We start from the raw sequence: 18,785 nt of genomic DNA, 5'->3' as shown, positions 1-18,785 counted from the left end.
CTACACTGCGCGTGGTTCTACACTTGGTCGGTTTTATTTGACTGTATTGATGAAGCTCTGATAACAACTTATAATATCGTGTAAATATTTAAAATCAGTTTTTTATATTTTTTTATAATAACATTTTATTTCGAAGAAGGTACAAAAATAACAATTCAATTTAATAATAATTTATAAAATTAACAGGTAGATAGAAATAGATAATTTGTGTGAATACGACAAAAACATGCCAATCGAATTATAGGTATGGGTTATAAATAACAGGTATTTCGCTAAGAAGAAATCCCATAAATATTCACTAGCAGTGTTTAAAGCTAATAAAATTATCGAGATTTAAATGTATCTAGATTACTGGGCGATCTATACATCAATTAAATATATTTTTCATTTTTATTTATTAACTAGCGGACGCCCGCGACTTCGTCCACGCAAAATTTAGTTTTTCACAAATCCCTCGGGAACCACGTATTTTTTCAGGATCAAAAGTAGCCTATGTGGTAATCCAGAGTAAAATCTATTTCCATTCCAAATTTCAGTCAAATCCGTTCAGTATTTGCGGCGTTAAAAAGTAACAAACTTCCATACAAACTTTCGCGTTTATAATATTAGTAGGACTATTAGTATGAACTTGACTGACCTTGACCGCCGCTTGGAACCTGGTAAGCCTTGGATGCTTAATCATCGATATAATAGAGCATTGATTAGCGCTTCAAAAATTGCACCACGAAACAGTGCTATTTTTGGAGCTTCGTGTAAAACTAGTAATCTTTATTCAAATAAGCCCTGTACAGTAATTTTTAAATATGTTCATGCATAACTTGTTACAGCTTAAAAAAGGTTGAAAGTTCTGTTTAAACCACTGTCAGGTAATTGTGATATTATTTTTACATGGCAACTTAAAATTATAACTTAAAGTAGCTTATTGAGGATATTATAAGTACTTGTATAATAATATAAATAATATTGATTTGAATATTAATACAATAATGATGAGTTAATATTATTTATTGACTATTTGAAGCAATTTTGATAGTAGGTTTGTATCCCTTATCATCAGCTGTGAACGATACTATGTACTGCTGTCCATCGGGAGCGACATATGAGTATGACCCCTTCACTCCAATGCCCTGGTGATCTCCCACGGTGATCAGCTGACCCTCCTCCTGTCTCGATACCCCATCACTGGTTTTGTACCTGAAATAATATAATTTAATATTTAATAGTCGTGATAGCCCAGTGTATATGACCTCTGCCTCCGATTCCGGAGGGTGTAGGTTCGAATCCGGTCCGGGGTATGCACTTTCAACTTTTCAGTTGTGTGCATTTTAAGAAATTAAATATCACGTGTCTCAAACGGTGAAGGGAAAACATCGTGAGGAAACCTGCATACCAGAGAATTTTCTTAATTCTCTGCGTGTGTGAAGTCTGCCTATCCGCATTGGACCAGCATGGTGGATGGTCTAACCCCTCTCATTTAATGAGGAGACTCGAGCTCAGCAGTGAGCCGAATATGGGTTGATAATGATGATGATGATATTTAATAACTAGCCGACGCCCCGCGGTTTCACCCGTATAGTTACTGTTTCCGTAAGAACAAAGGGATAACTGTGTTACTCGTACACAAATAACGTAATTTCTAGTGGTAAAAAAAAAATCTACATCGGTTCAGTGGATCCACAGATAGTCCCTACGATATCACAAACTTTACCTCTCTATAAGGTTAAGTATAGATTTTGCCCAAGTTGCTTTTAGTTCTTTTGCTTTCTTTAAGTAGTGAAATTCATCGTAGGAAAATAAGTAGTTATTTAATATTTAATGTACTACTACTACTATTTGTACCTATGCCTAAAAAAATAAAATAATTAACCTTTTGTTTTATAAAATGAATATTATTAAAAAAAAATATTCCTGATTTATAAATTTATTAAAAAGATTATTTAAAAGAGTGAACAAGAGATGATTATTATATTATCAGCTTTATACCTACCACTTAAAATATATTATAGTGGACAGGTAGGTAATATTCAAACGTGACGTTTCAAAAGGGTTTGTAAACTAAGCTGAAATAAATTAATTTTGAATTTAAAAACACTTACACGAAATTATATCCGTCTTCGTTGACAAAAGTTTTTTCCGTGAGGATTTCAACAGCTTCTTTGGTTTCCTGTGCCGATAAAGCTCCCAACACTGAACAAAGCACGACTAGTTTCTGCAAACATTTGATAAAGTAATAAACAGACATATAAAAATTTTAGTAATGAATTGAAATTAACTTTTATTTATATTAGTGTAGTTAAAAATAATCAAGAAGCTTTTGGAAAAGTTCTACACGCGCCTCAAGGAATTCCCATAATAATTTATATCAGGCGAGGGAAAAATTAGTTTTGCTATCATGTTTGATGTGGTGTCGTAATGACCTGATTTACGTTTTAAAAGGTATTATACCGGTACTTATTACGTATATTATGCCATACTGAAAGAACAGGAAATAGGACGAATAGAAAACCTTGAAACAGAACAATCGCAATTTGATATACCTACTTTGAATAATAACGATTTTAAACGATGTTTAAAACATTTACACAGTTATCTACTTGTTTTGTACTTTTAAATTTATATAAATTTAAGTATATTTTATTAATTTATAACGTAAAATCTGTTTCCGAACTTTTGAGTGCTCCAGCGATATGGTTCCTGAGTGAGGAACCTCTACTCTACTAGTACTCCAAGAAACTCAACCTATACGCGCCCTCTTAAGAATCACCGCTACTGTATTTGACCCTTGAAGAACTAACCCAGCTCTATGCTTCTTTTTTGATATGCCAATATGATTTGTACTAACCTATTTTAAGAAAAACTCAAAAACTTACCAGAGCGAACATTTTGTATGGATATTCTTGTTAGTATCACCAGAGACTGATTGAAGATATTCAAATGTTGTTCTTAAATACAAAAATTGTTTGCTGAAGTTACAGCATTTGAGCTATTTGCAACGAAGGTGATAACGTGAAGGAATGATGAAATATTATGTCAAGCACTAGATTGACACAGCCAATACGAGGACATCTCTAACAGAATTGTCCAAATGTGTACCCAATTACTTGCAAACGATGTGACACAATGATGTTAGAAGAAAAAAGAGGTAGATAGGTTATTACACGGATCGCAAGTGGCACTTTTTAACTATGCTAATTAACAAACCTGAGCTTAGTCGCCTCACAACGCCTCACAACGCCTCTGAAATAATTTTTGTGTGCCAGTTATAAACATCGAATATGGTTTATGTAACCTATCTGCCTCTTTTTTTTCTAATATCATTGGTGTGTCATTAAAGTTTCATCATAAAATTATTTTATGATTTCTCGACGTAACAAATAAGTGCTAATTACTGAAAACAGATTAACTTACAGTTGTCGTTAATACTTGTAGTTTTTGATGATTGCCTTTAGTAACAAAAAACATCATACCTAAATTGTATATTTATTTATACATCAGTATATTAAGATGTTAAAATCCAAAAACATAAATAGCAACTGGTACATAATATAATAATAAGATTAGGTTTTTTTTTCAGTCGCGTATTTTACTATGAGTGTCAAATTTTATACTCCAAGTTTTGGAATCGAACGTATTATTTACTTTGGTAGATGCGGTGCCTGCTATGAAGTCCTTGTACAGAACCAAAACTACAACTATGATATGGATTTGATTATTTACGTCGAGATATATCAAGAGATTATAATAAAGCCCACGCTTAATGTAAAAAAAAAATTTAAACCTAAAACATTCTCGTAATTATAGTCTGCTTAGGTTTATAAAAAACTACATACTTAGTAGTTGTTCACTCTTTTTTCTTTTCAATTTTTTTTTGCCTTTTGAATGATTTTATACTGGTTATTATGCAATAAAATATACCTATTTAGAAATGTTACAAAAATAATTATAACAAAAGAAACACTGTAAAAGAGCATCATTTTCAATAACTTAATTTAATAAATAAATAATGGACAATCAAATAAATTATTATAATAATTATCACTTCCAGTCTCGTTTGAATTATCGCATGGTTCACGACAGCATTTTGATTATCGTCCTATAGCCTCTTTTCCCCGCTTTGTACGTCATTTCGTAGAGATGGCCCTTTTCGTCGTACCAACGGACGGCGCCAAGGACGTCCAGTGAAGTTTCACCTGTGCCTGAGTCCACCATAGAGCCGTGCTCTGTTCGTGAAGACCCGTCGCTTGCGTCGTAGCTGGAATCAATTTTATATGGAGAATTATTACCTAGTACAATCAGTACAAAAAGAAAACCCGCTTTGTCTATATTTAAATTGTAAAGGGCCTCCCTCTTAATAGGAGAGGGATTATGGAGCTTAGAAATATGCTGCTCCAATTCGGGTCGGCGTGCTCAGGATAATAATGTTAACTTTATTACGATCATACCACGGCTTAACGTGCTCTCTGAGTGACGGGAATGTAGTAACACCGTCAAATTTTTAACATTGGGTTGAGAATTTTTACTGACAATTTCTTAGAAGAAAGAAAAGCTTATATATTAGAATTTCACAGCTTGATTTGGTATGAATATAATATAATAAAATTTCTAAGTCTTGTCTGGCTGTTTATTCATGTATTTTTTTTCTGGTTTTGGTTCAGTATCAAGCCAATTTATATGTGGTTTTCATTGACGCATTATTCATGATGAGCCTACGTTTTATAGAAAACAGGCGTAGAGAAAGCAAGTAATCCATAGAAAACTGAGTTCCATATCGTAGCAGACTAGGTCTTATAGGTTTTCTTGATAAAGTTTTTGTTTACTCGATAAAGTTTTTACATATTCGTAATAGTTACCACGGTTACGAAACAAGACACAAATGGCACATTATTGAAACTTTGTGTAACATTTTGGATTCATTGTAATGCAGTCAGCAGATGAACTCAATACTTGCATGTATAGTTACGAAATAACTTGGGTGAAATCCAAAACTGATTTGGATACAAGATATACTCGTACTGTATCATGATATTTGATGTATCTAATGATATATTGAATAATCAATTACTGTTTTAGGAGGATGGAATTATCAATATAATAGTATATTTAATTATTTAATTTAATAATTGTAAGATTAAATAATATATATGATCTCTATCTTAACACATAAATGCATCTTCGTCAGAAATATACATAATTGATGAAGTAGATGTAATTAAATTATACTTTTAAGCTTTAGATAACATGTTATTATACAAAATTCAATTTAAATTCTTGATTATGGACATAAATGTAGCCAAAGTTTAATTATAGCGGCGGTGAAATGTGAATTATGCTTTGTTGCTACATAAAAGTTATAATTTATAAATCAAAGATAAAAAATATTTGTGTTGTGCCAAGAAATACTGAAACGTGTCAAAATTTAAGCTCATTAGGTTGCAGTACTTTTTTTGAGTTTTAAAACTTATAATATTTGGGTATGTTAAGAGATTAGGTATAAGGTAATAGAAGATAGTCTGCTTAGTATTACTGTACCTACTCATAGTCCTTCTATAAATATAGCTGACGTTTTGAATCAATGTGAAATACAAGTACATAATTGTAATTATTAACAACTTGAGAGAACAACAAATAGGTTTTGTGAGCATATCCGTTGTAATGTTTCATTAAAACTTTGCTCATCGTACACCTTAAGTAAGGAAATTTTCCATATTTGCGAGTATAATAAGGTGTTGAAATAAAATAACTATTGTACTTATAGTTTTAGTCGAGTCCGCCCGTGACACGATCCACGCAGATTTCTTTTATTAAAAATTATCAAACCAAGAAATCTGACTAATCCCCGATGCGTAAAACGGCATGAAAACTAATTTAGTTGCCTCAAAGAGTAACGTGAACATAGCCCAGTTGTAAATAAAAATTAAAAAAAAAATTGTTTTGATAATTATAATATTTACAGTATTAAATATAATTATTAATAGATTTGATATCAATTTTACTTTGTGGTGAAATGGTAGGGGTAAATTAACTAAAGAGATTTTTCGGGATTTGCCGCTCGTCTATTGCGAGTCCTTTCCAAGGCACGCTATGCCACTGATGAAAATGCTAATGCTAAGATATTCATCTCACTTTATAAAGCACACCATATCTCAATGTTTGACACAATAAACTAAATTTCTCCAGTCGAGTTTTAACCATAAATTTGGCGTAACAGGTGATATGAGCCAGCTGGGTTTCGCTGGATACTTATGGAAGCTTTTTGCTCTTATCTTTTATTTTTGCTGGTGTGAACATTTTAAGTATAAGTACGACTTTGTTTATGTGCCATACTGTATCATATTGGTACATATTCATACTTAACAGTTATTTTGTGAGTTGGTCAGTAGGAAATGAAATATAGAATTTTTAAAGGGATATATATGGTTAAGTACGAGTTTAGTCTTGTTGAATTTAAGATCGTTTCTGAACTATCTAGGTCAGGATCTTCAAAAAAAACCGAGGTTTTTGCATCGTACAGGGGGGATTATATCCCCATACATAAATGTCCAAAAATGCACCCATTATGCCCATATTGGTAAGTTTTTTTTAATAATATACATTTTTTTTAAAACAATCTACATGTTCTTTTGAATAGAATGACACCTTATATACCAAGCCGTATTGAAACAGCAAGGTGGATGAAGGCTCCATATACTCTCTCCTATATGGAAGTCTGGCCCTGTAGAAGGCCATTAAAATGCCTAATAATGATGACTAATAAATGTTGGTCAGCAACCCACTCACATAATAATAACTTGCTAGCATCGTTTTTAGATGTATCACGTTAAAATTTAAATACGTAACTGGGGCATACAGATAAAGATTTATAAAAGGGTATTCGGGTGTAAGAGACACAAACGGGCATTCAACTTAAAGAAGGCGTAACACATTATTCAAGAACCAAGTTTTTTGCACTTGACGTGTCTGTTCTACTTTTTATAACGTCATTGTCGCATTCGAGTTCATTAAGCCTTTTAAGGATTGTAACATTTAAAAGTTTTAACATGACAAGAAGACGCAGCCGGTGGTGTAAGTCGACTAATTTGACCGCCTGTTTTATTTTTAAATTGTGTTTATTCGTTCTTGACCGTTATTTCCAAAAGGATCTTAGCTGTAAACTGAACACGGTGTTTTAAGTCTGGTTTTTGATTATGATATAGATTAATGACCTATTCAATTTTTTATGGCACTGAGTAAAACCGTCTCAAAATATTGTATCTCAATTCAAAACACTTTCTTTAATTGGATTATTTAAAAGATTTAAAGAAATGGTTCAAGGAAAGTATGTTAGAGTAGTCCCCTAGCGTCATCATTACTTGTATTACGAGTATCATTGACAGCCTATATTTATAGTCTCTTATAGGATCAACAGGCTAACTCACTAACTTTGACGTATGTTAGTTGACATATACGAAATTGAGGTTCTATGTAACAAATGTCATCCAGCGCTTACTGACAATCCCACGTGGATATCATACAGAAGGTAGTTGACATTTTTCAGTTGATTTAATGTTTATTTTAATGTATTTTAATGCGGGTTGTCAATTAAGACCAAATTAGTGAATAGGACAGCTAGCCTATCGTCTTGCAGAAGCAGTGAATTATCAGACTTGGCGTTCAGAACGTCAAGTCTGACTACCACCGGTTTGTAAGGCAGATTACCACTGAAAAGAGTTGGTAAGAAATTCCGCCTAAACTCTTTTAAAATAAAGATCAATAACGATATTAAGTAATAAGTTCTTGTTAACTCTATTTCCTATGTAAAGATTAAAGCTGGTCCATTTCCCACGAAGGTTCCCCTTTAACATGATTATTTGTCTAATGATAAATACCGGTACTTAAATTTTTCCAATTACTTGTTTATTACTGAGAACTTCTCGAGGACAAAAACCCCCAGAACCCGGAACCATAGTATATTTAAGTTTAAATGAAATTAAAATATTGACTGCTTATTTTAGATTACCAAAACCGTCATGTAATGATAACTGTGCAATAATAATAAGGTTATAGTTCAACTGTTTTTTGGTTTGTTATTTTTTTTTTGTATTTGGTACGGAATGGTTTTCGTATTCGTTTCGGTATTACATAACAATGAATAGTAATTAATAACGTTCGTTACTAGCAAAAACACTAACGACTAGGATGCTTAACGATTTTATAAAAGTGCAATTATGTTCAGTTACCTATTAATTAAAGCCAATATCTAGTAACACCGTATTATTTATTCCATCAGTAAGACTTAGAAAATTACTTTAATACATGATTAGAATTAAAAGATTTACGTCGAATAATTAAAACTGTATCATTACAGAATTTATTTAAGTAAAAATATAAGATAAAAAAATAAAATTTTAATTTTTTAATTTTTCAATCTCAAAAACGGTTAAATGTGTAATAAAATTATGTAAACGTAACTTCTGTAGAGAATTTTATTTGATACTCTACACTTTTCATTAATGCAAATATAATTGTTTTTGTTAAAATAAGAGAGATATTAAAAAACAAACAGTTTTAAACTTTAGTAGGCAATAATCATAACGTCAAAAAAATAACCAAGGATGCACCAAGGTCAAGGCCAGCTAGTTAGAAGTATGTCATAAATATGCGAAAAATAGTAAAACTATAAGTAAATTTAAGAAAAGCAAGTGGTAATAATGACGGCATGATTGCATATTAGAGGAAAACGTATTTGGTACTACCAAGAATTTATTTTCAAATATTTGGTTTCGACCATAATACCGGGTCACGTATACGAATAATTAGTATTATCTGTTGTACACGTAATGGGAAAACTAAAATAGACGAATTAATAAACCTAATCACTAGTAGTCTCACAACTTCAAAGGCGTCGATTCCGTTGCTTTGAAATGGTAAGTTAGTTTGTTTTTGGTTGCCCTAAACGTACCCACCAACATTAGGGGCTCATACTTGGAGGTACTGAACAACGTGCAAGGTATAGTCCCTTATGTTTATCTGCCGCACTTGAGTAACTGCAAAAATCCCCTCTTCGGCTCCCTTACTAAAAACATTGGGATAAAAAGTACTTTAATTGAAAGAAACATTGACATGAAAAGTTGATGTGGAGAATATTTTTATAAGAAAGATTGATTTATTTGGATTTTATGGAATATGATCAATATTCCCGTTTCCCTCTAATTACCGGAAAGACTATGTTAGAAGTGGGTACCATAAAAGTCCAGCGGTTGGGGATCAAATCAATGAAAGCTTTAATCTAGACATAAAACATGTATTTTTTTTACTTTTACTTTTCATTTATCATCCCTTTTCGGTATACCTTTGTTGGTAGACAGACACTTCAGAGACATTTATTTTATAGTGAATGATTTTTTAATTTGAATAATTTTAAAAAAAACAATTATTTTTTCAATATTTTTTGATATTAAGGCGGTTAATAAGATTTTGTTTTGTTTAGTTAAACTTTTTTGTTTATGCTTTCACATAGGCCTTTTTATAGAGTATATACCATTGACCTCTTATAATAAAAGGACGCACAATCTTAAAGAAAATTTCACTTAAAAACTGGCCAATTTTGCTTTGACAGTTTTAGAATCATTGGTAAAGAAAATTATGCCTTTAAATATAGTTCAATGTTCAATAAAATCCCAAATTCAGAGCAAATTCAACCTTACGGATTGATTTAAGGTTGAATTTGCAAATGCTAATACTTGAATTGAGTGCCATGAAGTTGTGTTTGGCACTCATTAGGTGGGGCCGCTGATTGTGCATCCACTTTTTAATAGGAGATCGATGGTATATACATATTCTGGCGCTGAAACCACTAGACACGTACAAAGATGAAATTTGGCAGGAAGGTTTTTTTATAGTCAGTAGGTACCCGCTTAGAACGGATTTTGCAAGAGGGCCGAATTAAGGAGGTCTAAGGCGGACTAAGTCGCGGCCGTCCGCTATTAATCTGTATACAAACGAAACGGCTGATCATAAATAAATTATGCTCAAATTGATCCAGTTGAAAGCTCGACTTTACTTCTTATTTATGAGCCAGTGTCATAAATAACAAGTAATGTCATATTTATTTTAAACTCGCCTTTATATTTGGTAAATAAATTTTAATGGCGTAAAACTTAAATTTTTATACCATGCACATTACAAAGTAATTCTTTTAAACGCGTTTTGAATAGTTATCCTTAGGAGAATTCAATTAGTTATGGATGTGAAATAAAATTCAATATTTAATGTATTCTCACGCCCTTCTTTGGCTAGCCTTCCAAATTTAAATTATGGCCATTGTTTTATTTTTTTTTGTATTCAATTTCAAGTATTATTAAAATGTTGATTAGAGGTCAAAGAACGGATGTTACGAATGTTATAGAGAAGGATATCAAGTTTTAAAAAAATATTGCCACCGTCTGTGTGGTTTGAGCTATTCATAATAATATTTTCTAAATTTAAGTCCATTTCGTTTTAAAGATAAAAAGTTTGATATACAGAGAATTCTTATTTAATTCAGCAACGTAGTAAATCACAGATTTAATTATCTAATGCTCGTGTTAAAAAGTTGTTAAACAGTAGCTGTTTACTACACATAGATTATTTCTGTGGAATATGTCTTCTTGTGATGATGGAGAGTAAATTTGAACTTAAATTCGTTAAATTATGGCTTAATTTTCAAAACTTATAGGGTCCTTTAAACCTATCTCTAAACTAAAATTAATCATTGTTGAACCGATGAAAACGTGTCAAAATTTGATAACCAGAAAATTTAAAAACCAGAGGTATGTGGGTGGACTAGTTTGGGATCCATAACGATAAAAAGTAATTTGGTTGACATAGAGATTTTATCATAAATAAACAAGATTTTTTATAAGAGTTCATTGTAAAAGGCATAAAATCTCCGATTTTTCTAACCACATTTTCCGGGATACATTGCATTACTTAATTACTTTAAATAAAATCCAACGAGAGAGCTGTTGTTATTTGTACTCATACCATCGATATATTTAGGACGTCAATGATAATTCAGAAATCTCCTTGTACTGTGGACAAAAGTTTCATCGCAATATTTGAACGGCCCGATATGCGACCAGGGTGCCTAGTGGGAGTTTTCAACATTTTCATACTGTTACTATCGCGTTAACGTAAACGCGAATTTATATGGAATTGAAACAGTTGTGCAGTAGTGCCACTAGATGGCACTGTTTCAATTCCTTAAAAAATCGCGTATACGTTAACGCGATCGTCACTGTATCAAACTGCCACTAGGCCCTCTGACCTCTCTTTTTATACATGAGCAGATAGAGCCTACCACGTTGCTCTAACGCGGGTTAGTTTAGTTCCATAAGTTATGATTTATTTTGTAAAGATCTCTGTCAAATATCTGAGTCCGATTGCTTTAGGTGCGCTCCGAGGCTTTGAGAGTAATACCACTTTTGTTGATCTGTTGTGAAATATCCAATGTGATGTATGATGCGTATGGTAATGTTACAGGTAACATCACACTGTTTACTGTTACAGTTTAGAAGGTAAAAATTGTAATATTAATAATATAGTTATTAATATTACAAGAGACTAGTGTCGACGCTCCACGCTTTCACTCGCGTAGTTCCCGTTCCTGTAAGAAAACTGGAGATAAAATATAGCCTAAGATACTCACAAATATTATGGCTTTCTAGTTGTAAAAGAATTTTCTTAATCAGTTAAGAAGATTTAGAGATTACTCCATAGAGCACCACAAACTTTCAACCACACTTTTTATAATATTAGTATAGATATGTCGAAGTTATAGTAGCAGAAAACTAATAATTCAAGGAATTTTTAAACTCGTCTCGTGATGTAATCCAATCCAGGATGCCCATAAGTTCGTAAATTCCAAAACATAATAGTTTCTGACGACATAATAAATGCAAATCAGCAAAAACTTTCGATAGCTGATAGGTACAGGTACGAAAAGCTTACGACACCGATTTAAACAAGAATAAAAAAAGTATCTGATAAAAAAACATTGTTGAGCTATGTAAAGTTACATCCGTGAGTCATAGAATATTATATTTTTAATTTATATCCCTATAATAATAATTTTTATTTTTCTGTATGAGTAATACGAGTAGGTACAAATAAATAGCAACAAGTTAATTTTATAATGCAGAAACTGAATATCTGATAATTATAACTCGCTTTGACATAGATGTAAGTCTCATGGAACAAGCCATCAAAATATTGTGCCTGTTGGAAAGACTTTCATGAATTAAAAATAAAAGGATTTTAGAAAAATATATTTAACTGTGTATATACGAGTAGATTAGTTTACTAGCTTTTATGCTTAGTTTACTAGCACTTACGAAACGAAACAAATCACTCTTGGAACCGGACGTACTAATTTAATTATTCATGTGTTATGAAATTATCCTTCATCAGTGTTATATTTTAATGTGTAAATAAAAAAAAGTCTACAAATTAAAAATAAAACACTACGGATCATTGCTTACGGTCCTAAAACTAAGCACAAACGTAAAACCTTCATCAATATCGTTCCAGCCTTTCAGAAGTTACATACATGAATACATCCAGTAATACATTTTTACCTACTTTCATATACTATTATTATAAAGAGGTAAAGTTTATGGTGTTGGCGGGGGTAATTAATCTCTGAATCTACTGATCGATATGAAAAATTCTCTACCACTAGAAAGCCACGTTATTTGTGAGTGTCATATGCTATATTTTATCCCCGTATTCTCACGGGAACGGGAACTACGCGGGTGAAACCGCAGGGCGTCTGCTAACCATAAATTATTTACGCGGGTAAAAATTATTACTCATAAATATCATACTTATTTATTTATACTTCGTTTATCGACTTTAGAGTTCCATAGGCAAATAAAATAAACCCGTCAGTTTTGTAGTGTCTTACTGACAGTATCTACAATGAATTTATTGTGGAACAGTTAGACATGAAAACCGGAATGTATTACGATTTAAGTAACTTATTACCGCTACAGAGACGTGTGTATAGTTTATATATTTACAAGCTTTTTATTCGGCTCGCCCTTCTACTATTCTGTTTAAAACGTGTAGGCACCTATACAAAATTTTACTTTTTGGAAGCTTAATTAGAACCACTACCCAAAGTTCGATTGGACACAAATTTGTATATTTGCGTATTTTTATAATTTTTTTGGCAATAGAAATTTTGTCCCATGTACCTAGTCTGATGATGGAGTCGAATGGAGTCATAGGAACTGCTAAAATATAATAACTAAACTATATAAACTTTTCGAGTTCAGCCTCATTAATCTTAGCAAACCTGGTGCTTCAAAATAAACTTTAAAAAACTCTTGTATAAAATTTTTTAAAGCTTATTTTATGAACTACTAGCGGACTCGGTCAAGCTTCGCTTTGACTTACCTTCGCTGAACCCCTACCCTACCCCTACTCTACCCCTACCCCTACACCTTTTTCTTCACGAATGCAAAACCGTGGAAATCGGTTCGTGCGTTCTGGAGTTATAGCGTCAGGAAGGAAAACCCGACTTATTTTTATATATGAAGCTACTTAAGATTATTTTAGGACTAATTAGTGTTATGTTTGAACACAACAATTCTTTATTTTTGGTATTCGATTACGGAACCCTATGTATTGTAACATACACTAACGTTATTTATATCGTCAAAGAAATTGAGAAAGTGTTAAAAATATACTTACTGATATTTATAAGAATTCGGCATATTAGCTGTATCTAAGTCGTAACGTAAGACTTGAGGTCTAGCTTCGCTCTCAATGGCAGGACTTGCACCTAGTATCTCTATCAAGGCAGACAAGCCGATGACCTGAAACGTAACATGATTGCAGTTAGGCCTATGCTAATTGACGCTAAACATAATGCACACACAACTTTTCGTAGGAAACATCGAAACGTCCATTATCATATAGAAGTCATATTCATTTAAAAAACAAACAAAACAATCTTATAAGAAGATGTGGATAATATATGCCGTCATAATTATTTTTATAGGAAACCAGTTATAATAGAAAAATAACGAAGAATTCGACCTTATCGTCTTGTAGAACATCTAAATAATTGACGCATGTACTTATTTATTTCACAAAAATAAATTAGATATTTAATTTCAAATCACTTAAAGCGATTCTATTCGTGAATGCAAATGACTTCGTAACACTAATGACATTCACGTATCCGCACAAAGTGATTAAACAGTGTACTTGTGAAGTTAAGTTTTTGCGACATGTCTTTGAAAAACATAGCGCAATCAGCGGGAAGGTCGGCAGATCTAAAGTTCACGTCGCCTATGTACAAACACTAAACAAAACTATAAATTTATTCTCACCGCACGATAGTTTTTGCAATCGCCGCACTAAATGCATCGAGTATAAACACGTAATAATTACCAGTAAGAGCAACATCTTGTGTTGTCCGGTGAGAGAGGATACAGGTGACTTCCTGGACAGGCTATAGTCCGAATGTGCTAACGGTTTCGTAAGATCTCTTTATATATAAAGAGTCCCCGATATGCGCGCTGGTTGGCCGGCCAGAACGCGTCTAGAGCTCGACTTACACTGAAAACTGAGCCAATTCTAGCTGACCATTAACTCGAGATTGACACATCAATGGATAGAGGATTTACCGGCGCGTTACGTCACTTGAATAGGATGGCCCATCCCTAGCAAACACGATATTATATCACATAAGCTCGTACAATTAAGGACTCGATAAATGCAAGTGTTTGATTACGTCGCCGTCATCACATTCACGAATCGTAAAACTCACTTGTAAATTTGAAAAGTATTTCTCGGGTTTTGAGTAATTTATTTACAAAACTGCAAGTAGACGTGTTTTGTTAGCAGATTGCGTACGTTTTATGACTCCACTCTAGCAATGCGGGACATCAAATCCGGATGTTGGAGACAATATGTGTAAATGTGATATTATTTCTGATTTCTGACTGATAGAGGAAAAATCGAATAATCACGGGTAGATTAGGCATTTGTCATATATTTTCCTAGAAAAATCTTATAGTTATTAATTATGCAAAATGATTTTTTTCTTGCTTGGATCATAATCGAAAAACTTTTCAAACAAAGTTAAAAGGAGAAATGCCCTTTAAAATTTCAACAACAAATTATGGAATTTACCTAGTACTTATCAGTTTTATTGTAATATATCTTATGACTAATATTTAAAGTCAGTTTACAACATTTAAAAGGTGTATGCAATGGCTTTCATACTTTCATGATACAATAATTAGCATTATTACTTAAAACTAGCTAACGTGCGCGACTCTGCTGCGGGACTGCCATATTTAAGTTCGAAAAACCTTTTTTTAAACTTTGGATATAATATTAATCAGGCTATATCTGGTCCCAAAGAAGGAAACTGGAAAAGGTAAAAGTAGATATATTAATCTATAATCCAATACAACATACTACAATTAATTTAATTTAACTACTATAATAAGCCTCAAGATTAACCAAGGACATAATTATCAGCCTAAAGTTGGTTATTTGGCTAGACGTTTTCTAATGAAACCTGTCTTGTAAAATTATCATCTTTTATGTAACTAATATCTCTTTGTATGTAGATTTTTACATACAAAGTTTAGATTTGGAATGCCAATTATAAACTAACTCATGACATCTTTCAGTACACAATTTTCTACAAGTTTCTAGGTGCAACCAACGTAGATTAATAATAAGTATAAAAATATCTGGTTGAGTTTCTAATGAAGGTTTCGTTTTTGTTATTTGTATTTGATTTTTTTAATTGTACATTAATCATATTTCCTCGTTATAGCAAAACACATTTCTTGTTTGAGGAGTTTATTCAATATACTTTTTTTCATAATTATCGAATTTGATTATAAATAATTGTCACATTGTCATAATATATTTTTTTTACGAATCATATTTTTGGGTTAATCTTCAATAGCTCAGTTAATGATCCCGTTTTAAATCTTGCGGTCTTGCGATCTTGCGGTTTTTTAATTTGGAGTAATAAAAAAATCTTCATCGTATTAAAACTAAATACGGTTATTGTTATTAAAAATAAATATTTATTAACAGTTCTATACAACACTAACAATTTAAAATTATACACTACATAAGTTTAGCTATATTGTATAGAATAACGATTGTAATTATTAACTTGCAGACGCCCGCGACTTCGTCCGCGTGAAATTTAGTTTTTCACAAATCGCTCGGGAATCATGGATTTTTCCGAGATAAGAAGTATAATTTATGTTGCTCAATAAACTCCTGTATCTTCCGGTGAAAGTTCTATTAAAAAAGGTTTAGCCAATACAGAGATTAGCCCGGACAACTTAAAGACTTTTTTTAGTAAATAAATATAAACACTTGAGCAAAACCATTTTTTTTAAATCGCAGACAGACACTTCAATATATTATTTACTAGGACGGACTACTGAATTCCACGCGGGCGCCCGCGACTTCGTCCGCGTGGAATTCAGTTTTTCACAAATCCCGCGGGAACCATGGATTTTTCGGGATGAAAAGTAGCCTATGTGTTAATCCGGAGTAAAATCTATTTCCATTCCAAATTTCAGCCAAATCGCTTCAGAAGCCGCAGCGTAAAAGAGGAACAAACATACTTACACACAAACTTTCGCCTTTATAATATTAGTGTGATGTGATATGACTTACTAGCGGACGCCCGCAACTTCGTCCGCGTTAAATTTAGTTTTTCACAAATCCCTCGGGAATCATAGATTTTTTCGGGATGAAAAGTATTAATTTAGGGTAAAATCTATTTCCATTCCAAATTTCAACCAAATCGCTTTAGTAATCGGCGTTAAAGAGTAACAAACATCCAAACGAATTTCCAAACATCCATACAAACGTTCGCGTTTATAATATTAGTAGGATATTGTATTCCAAGTATGAGTGTTTATAATATTTTGGCGATGATAGAGACAAGTCACAGAATGTAGACGGAGAACCTCAGAAAATCCTCATCGATTGCACATACACTAATATTTGGGGAGATAATTATAATATTAGGAATTCATAGATATTTTGAATAGATTTAATCATAAATAGGAATGTAATTAGTTAATAATTAGTTTAATAGTATCCTACGTTAGTTCAGTCTCGTTGGTCTTTGGCCAACATAACCAAAATCTAGAGAAATTATTTATTTTGAACGGTTGGTAAACCCACTATTTCCAAAATAGCCACAACATGGAAGTTTTATAGAACTTTCATTATAGCTTGAGTAATTAGTTTAATTAATATTAAAAGAAGAAGCTTCCGGTGCAAAGCTGTCTTTGAATCCTAAGAGTTTATGATTTAATCGGCTTTAGTTAATGAATCACTCAAATCTATGTTGGCACCGCCTTCAAAGTGATCAGAAGGTAGCACATACGATGTTATTTTTCGCTTTTTAGTTTATTTTAGTGATTATGAAGTCGGTTAAATTTTTAAATAAAGAAGATTTTATTTTGATTATTTAAATTCATATTTTATTTTACTACATAATCCTACAAGTACAAATTACGAGTATTACCTAACCAATACCTAACGATTGTGTTTATCCACTTTATTTAACGCTTCTTGAAGGACGATAGATGGTTTCTTATTTATCGTGTCCGTGCGTGGAATTTCAAAGGACAACAGTACTTTCTCGGAATGCTGTAATGTTTATTATCACGCATGCTGTTCGTAACAAATGTAAAATATGTAGGTAAATGTCACTTTCCTATATGACTCACATGACATCGTTAAAATTTTTCGGCACTTTCAACCCCGTCCTATATGGTATACTACCTTTGATGTGCTTTATTGGAAAGTGCTCGTTTGTGTAATGTTAATTATTATACTTATTAAGAAAACAATTAACTTGATTGACCCGTGAAGAAAGTGCATGTTAAACTTTTAACAAAAAGCTTAAAACCACTTAATATGAGCTTACAATAAATTAAGGAAATCGAGGATTTTTATATAAATCCCCATAAGTATTTATTACAGATATTCTTCAGTTGAGACTGAATGCTAATTATTTACGTGTATTTTTTTCAAGGTAATAAAGCTAAATTGATGTTTATGTTTCCCCCAGGAACAACACTTTTTAAGCTTTACTATCATAGTACGCTAAAACTAACACTTTAATTACTACCCAGTATAGTATTTAAATGTAAATTTATTAGCCAGTATAGTACCTATACGAAATTTCACGGAAATTGATTAAGTATTTAGAGCGTAAGATCGCAACTATCAAACAAACAAAATCACTTTCACATTCATAATAAAAGTATTTAAATGATTTAAACTATAAAATATTTACATAATTAGAATGTTTGGCTTCTTAATATAATTTAATAGTTTATTGTTAAAGTCACCTATTGATTTAAAAATAATAATATGATACATCACGAAGAAGGTCACAAATCAGCCTTGAAGAGTACAGTGAACTCGCATTAATTACAATGTGAAACGATTTGCTGTCGCGTAACTTGCCATCGCCATATTAGGCGAATCAAAACAATGTTTATGGTTTACTGGTCTATTTAGGTTTTATCTTGAGTAGCCATATCTAATGTTTTAGTCCTTGAACGTAACGAATAAAGATGGTAGGACATTTTCCTTACAAACCATCTTTCAGATTTTGGTGCGTCCGTTATCAAATATGCCCCATGAAAATAGTCTGAAGGTAATCCATTAATTTAAATGTCTTAAATCATCTTTCTTTGTGTCTGCGATAGAAAAGTATTTAAAAGTTATTGTTACAGAGCAAAGGAAGGATT

General features: G+C 32.1%; 2 protein-coding genes across 3 annotated transcripts; both read right to left on the bottom strand.

Annotated features, from left to right (window-relative positions):
- Positions 1-989: 989 nt before the first annotated feature.
- On the bottom strand, positions 990-3,190 carry LOC112054551 (endocuticle structural glycoprotein SgAbd-5). 2 transcript variants are annotated; one of them, XM_024094377.2, is made up of 3 exons: positions 2,871-3,190; positions 2,097-2,209; positions 990-1,194 (listed from the first exon to the last, which is right to left on the bottom strand). In XM_024094377.2, exons 1-3 carry the CDS (start codon positions 2,880-2,882, stop codon positions 1,005-1,007), a joined length of 315 nt encoding a protein of 104 aa, XP_023950145.2. In that variant the 5' UTR covers positions 2,883-3,190; the 3' UTR covers positions 990-1,004. The 2 variants fall into 2 exon arrangements, with proteins under 2 accessions (XP_023950145.2, XP_023950144.2); XM_024094376.2 differs by having other exon boundaries at positions 2,097-3,190.
- Positions 3,191-3,970: 780 nt separating this feature from the next.
- On the bottom strand, positions 3,971-14,583 carry LOC112054552 (uncharacterized). Its single transcript, XM_024094378.2, has 3 exons — positions 14,419-14,583; positions 13,714-13,838; positions 3,971-4,252 (listed from the first exon to the last, which is right to left on the bottom strand). The coding sequence occupies exons 1-3, from the start codon at positions 14,431-14,433 to the stop codon at positions 4,069-4,071; spliced, it is 324 nt and encodes a 107-aa protein (XP_023950146.1). The 5' UTR covers positions 14,434-14,583; the 3' UTR covers positions 3,971-4,068.
- Positions 14,584-18,785: the final 4,202 nt, after the last annotated feature.

Source organism: Bicyclus anynana, chromosome 7, assembly GCF_947172395.1.
Source record: "Bicyclus anynana chromosome 7, ilBicAnyn1.1, whole genome shotgun sequence".
Lineage (NCBI taxonomy): Eukaryota > Metazoa > Arthropoda > Insecta > Lepidoptera > Nymphalidae > Bicyclus > Bicyclus anynana.
The sequence above is the reverse complement of the archived record's forward strand: the minus strand, read 5'-3'. Positions and strand labels throughout refer to the sequence as shown.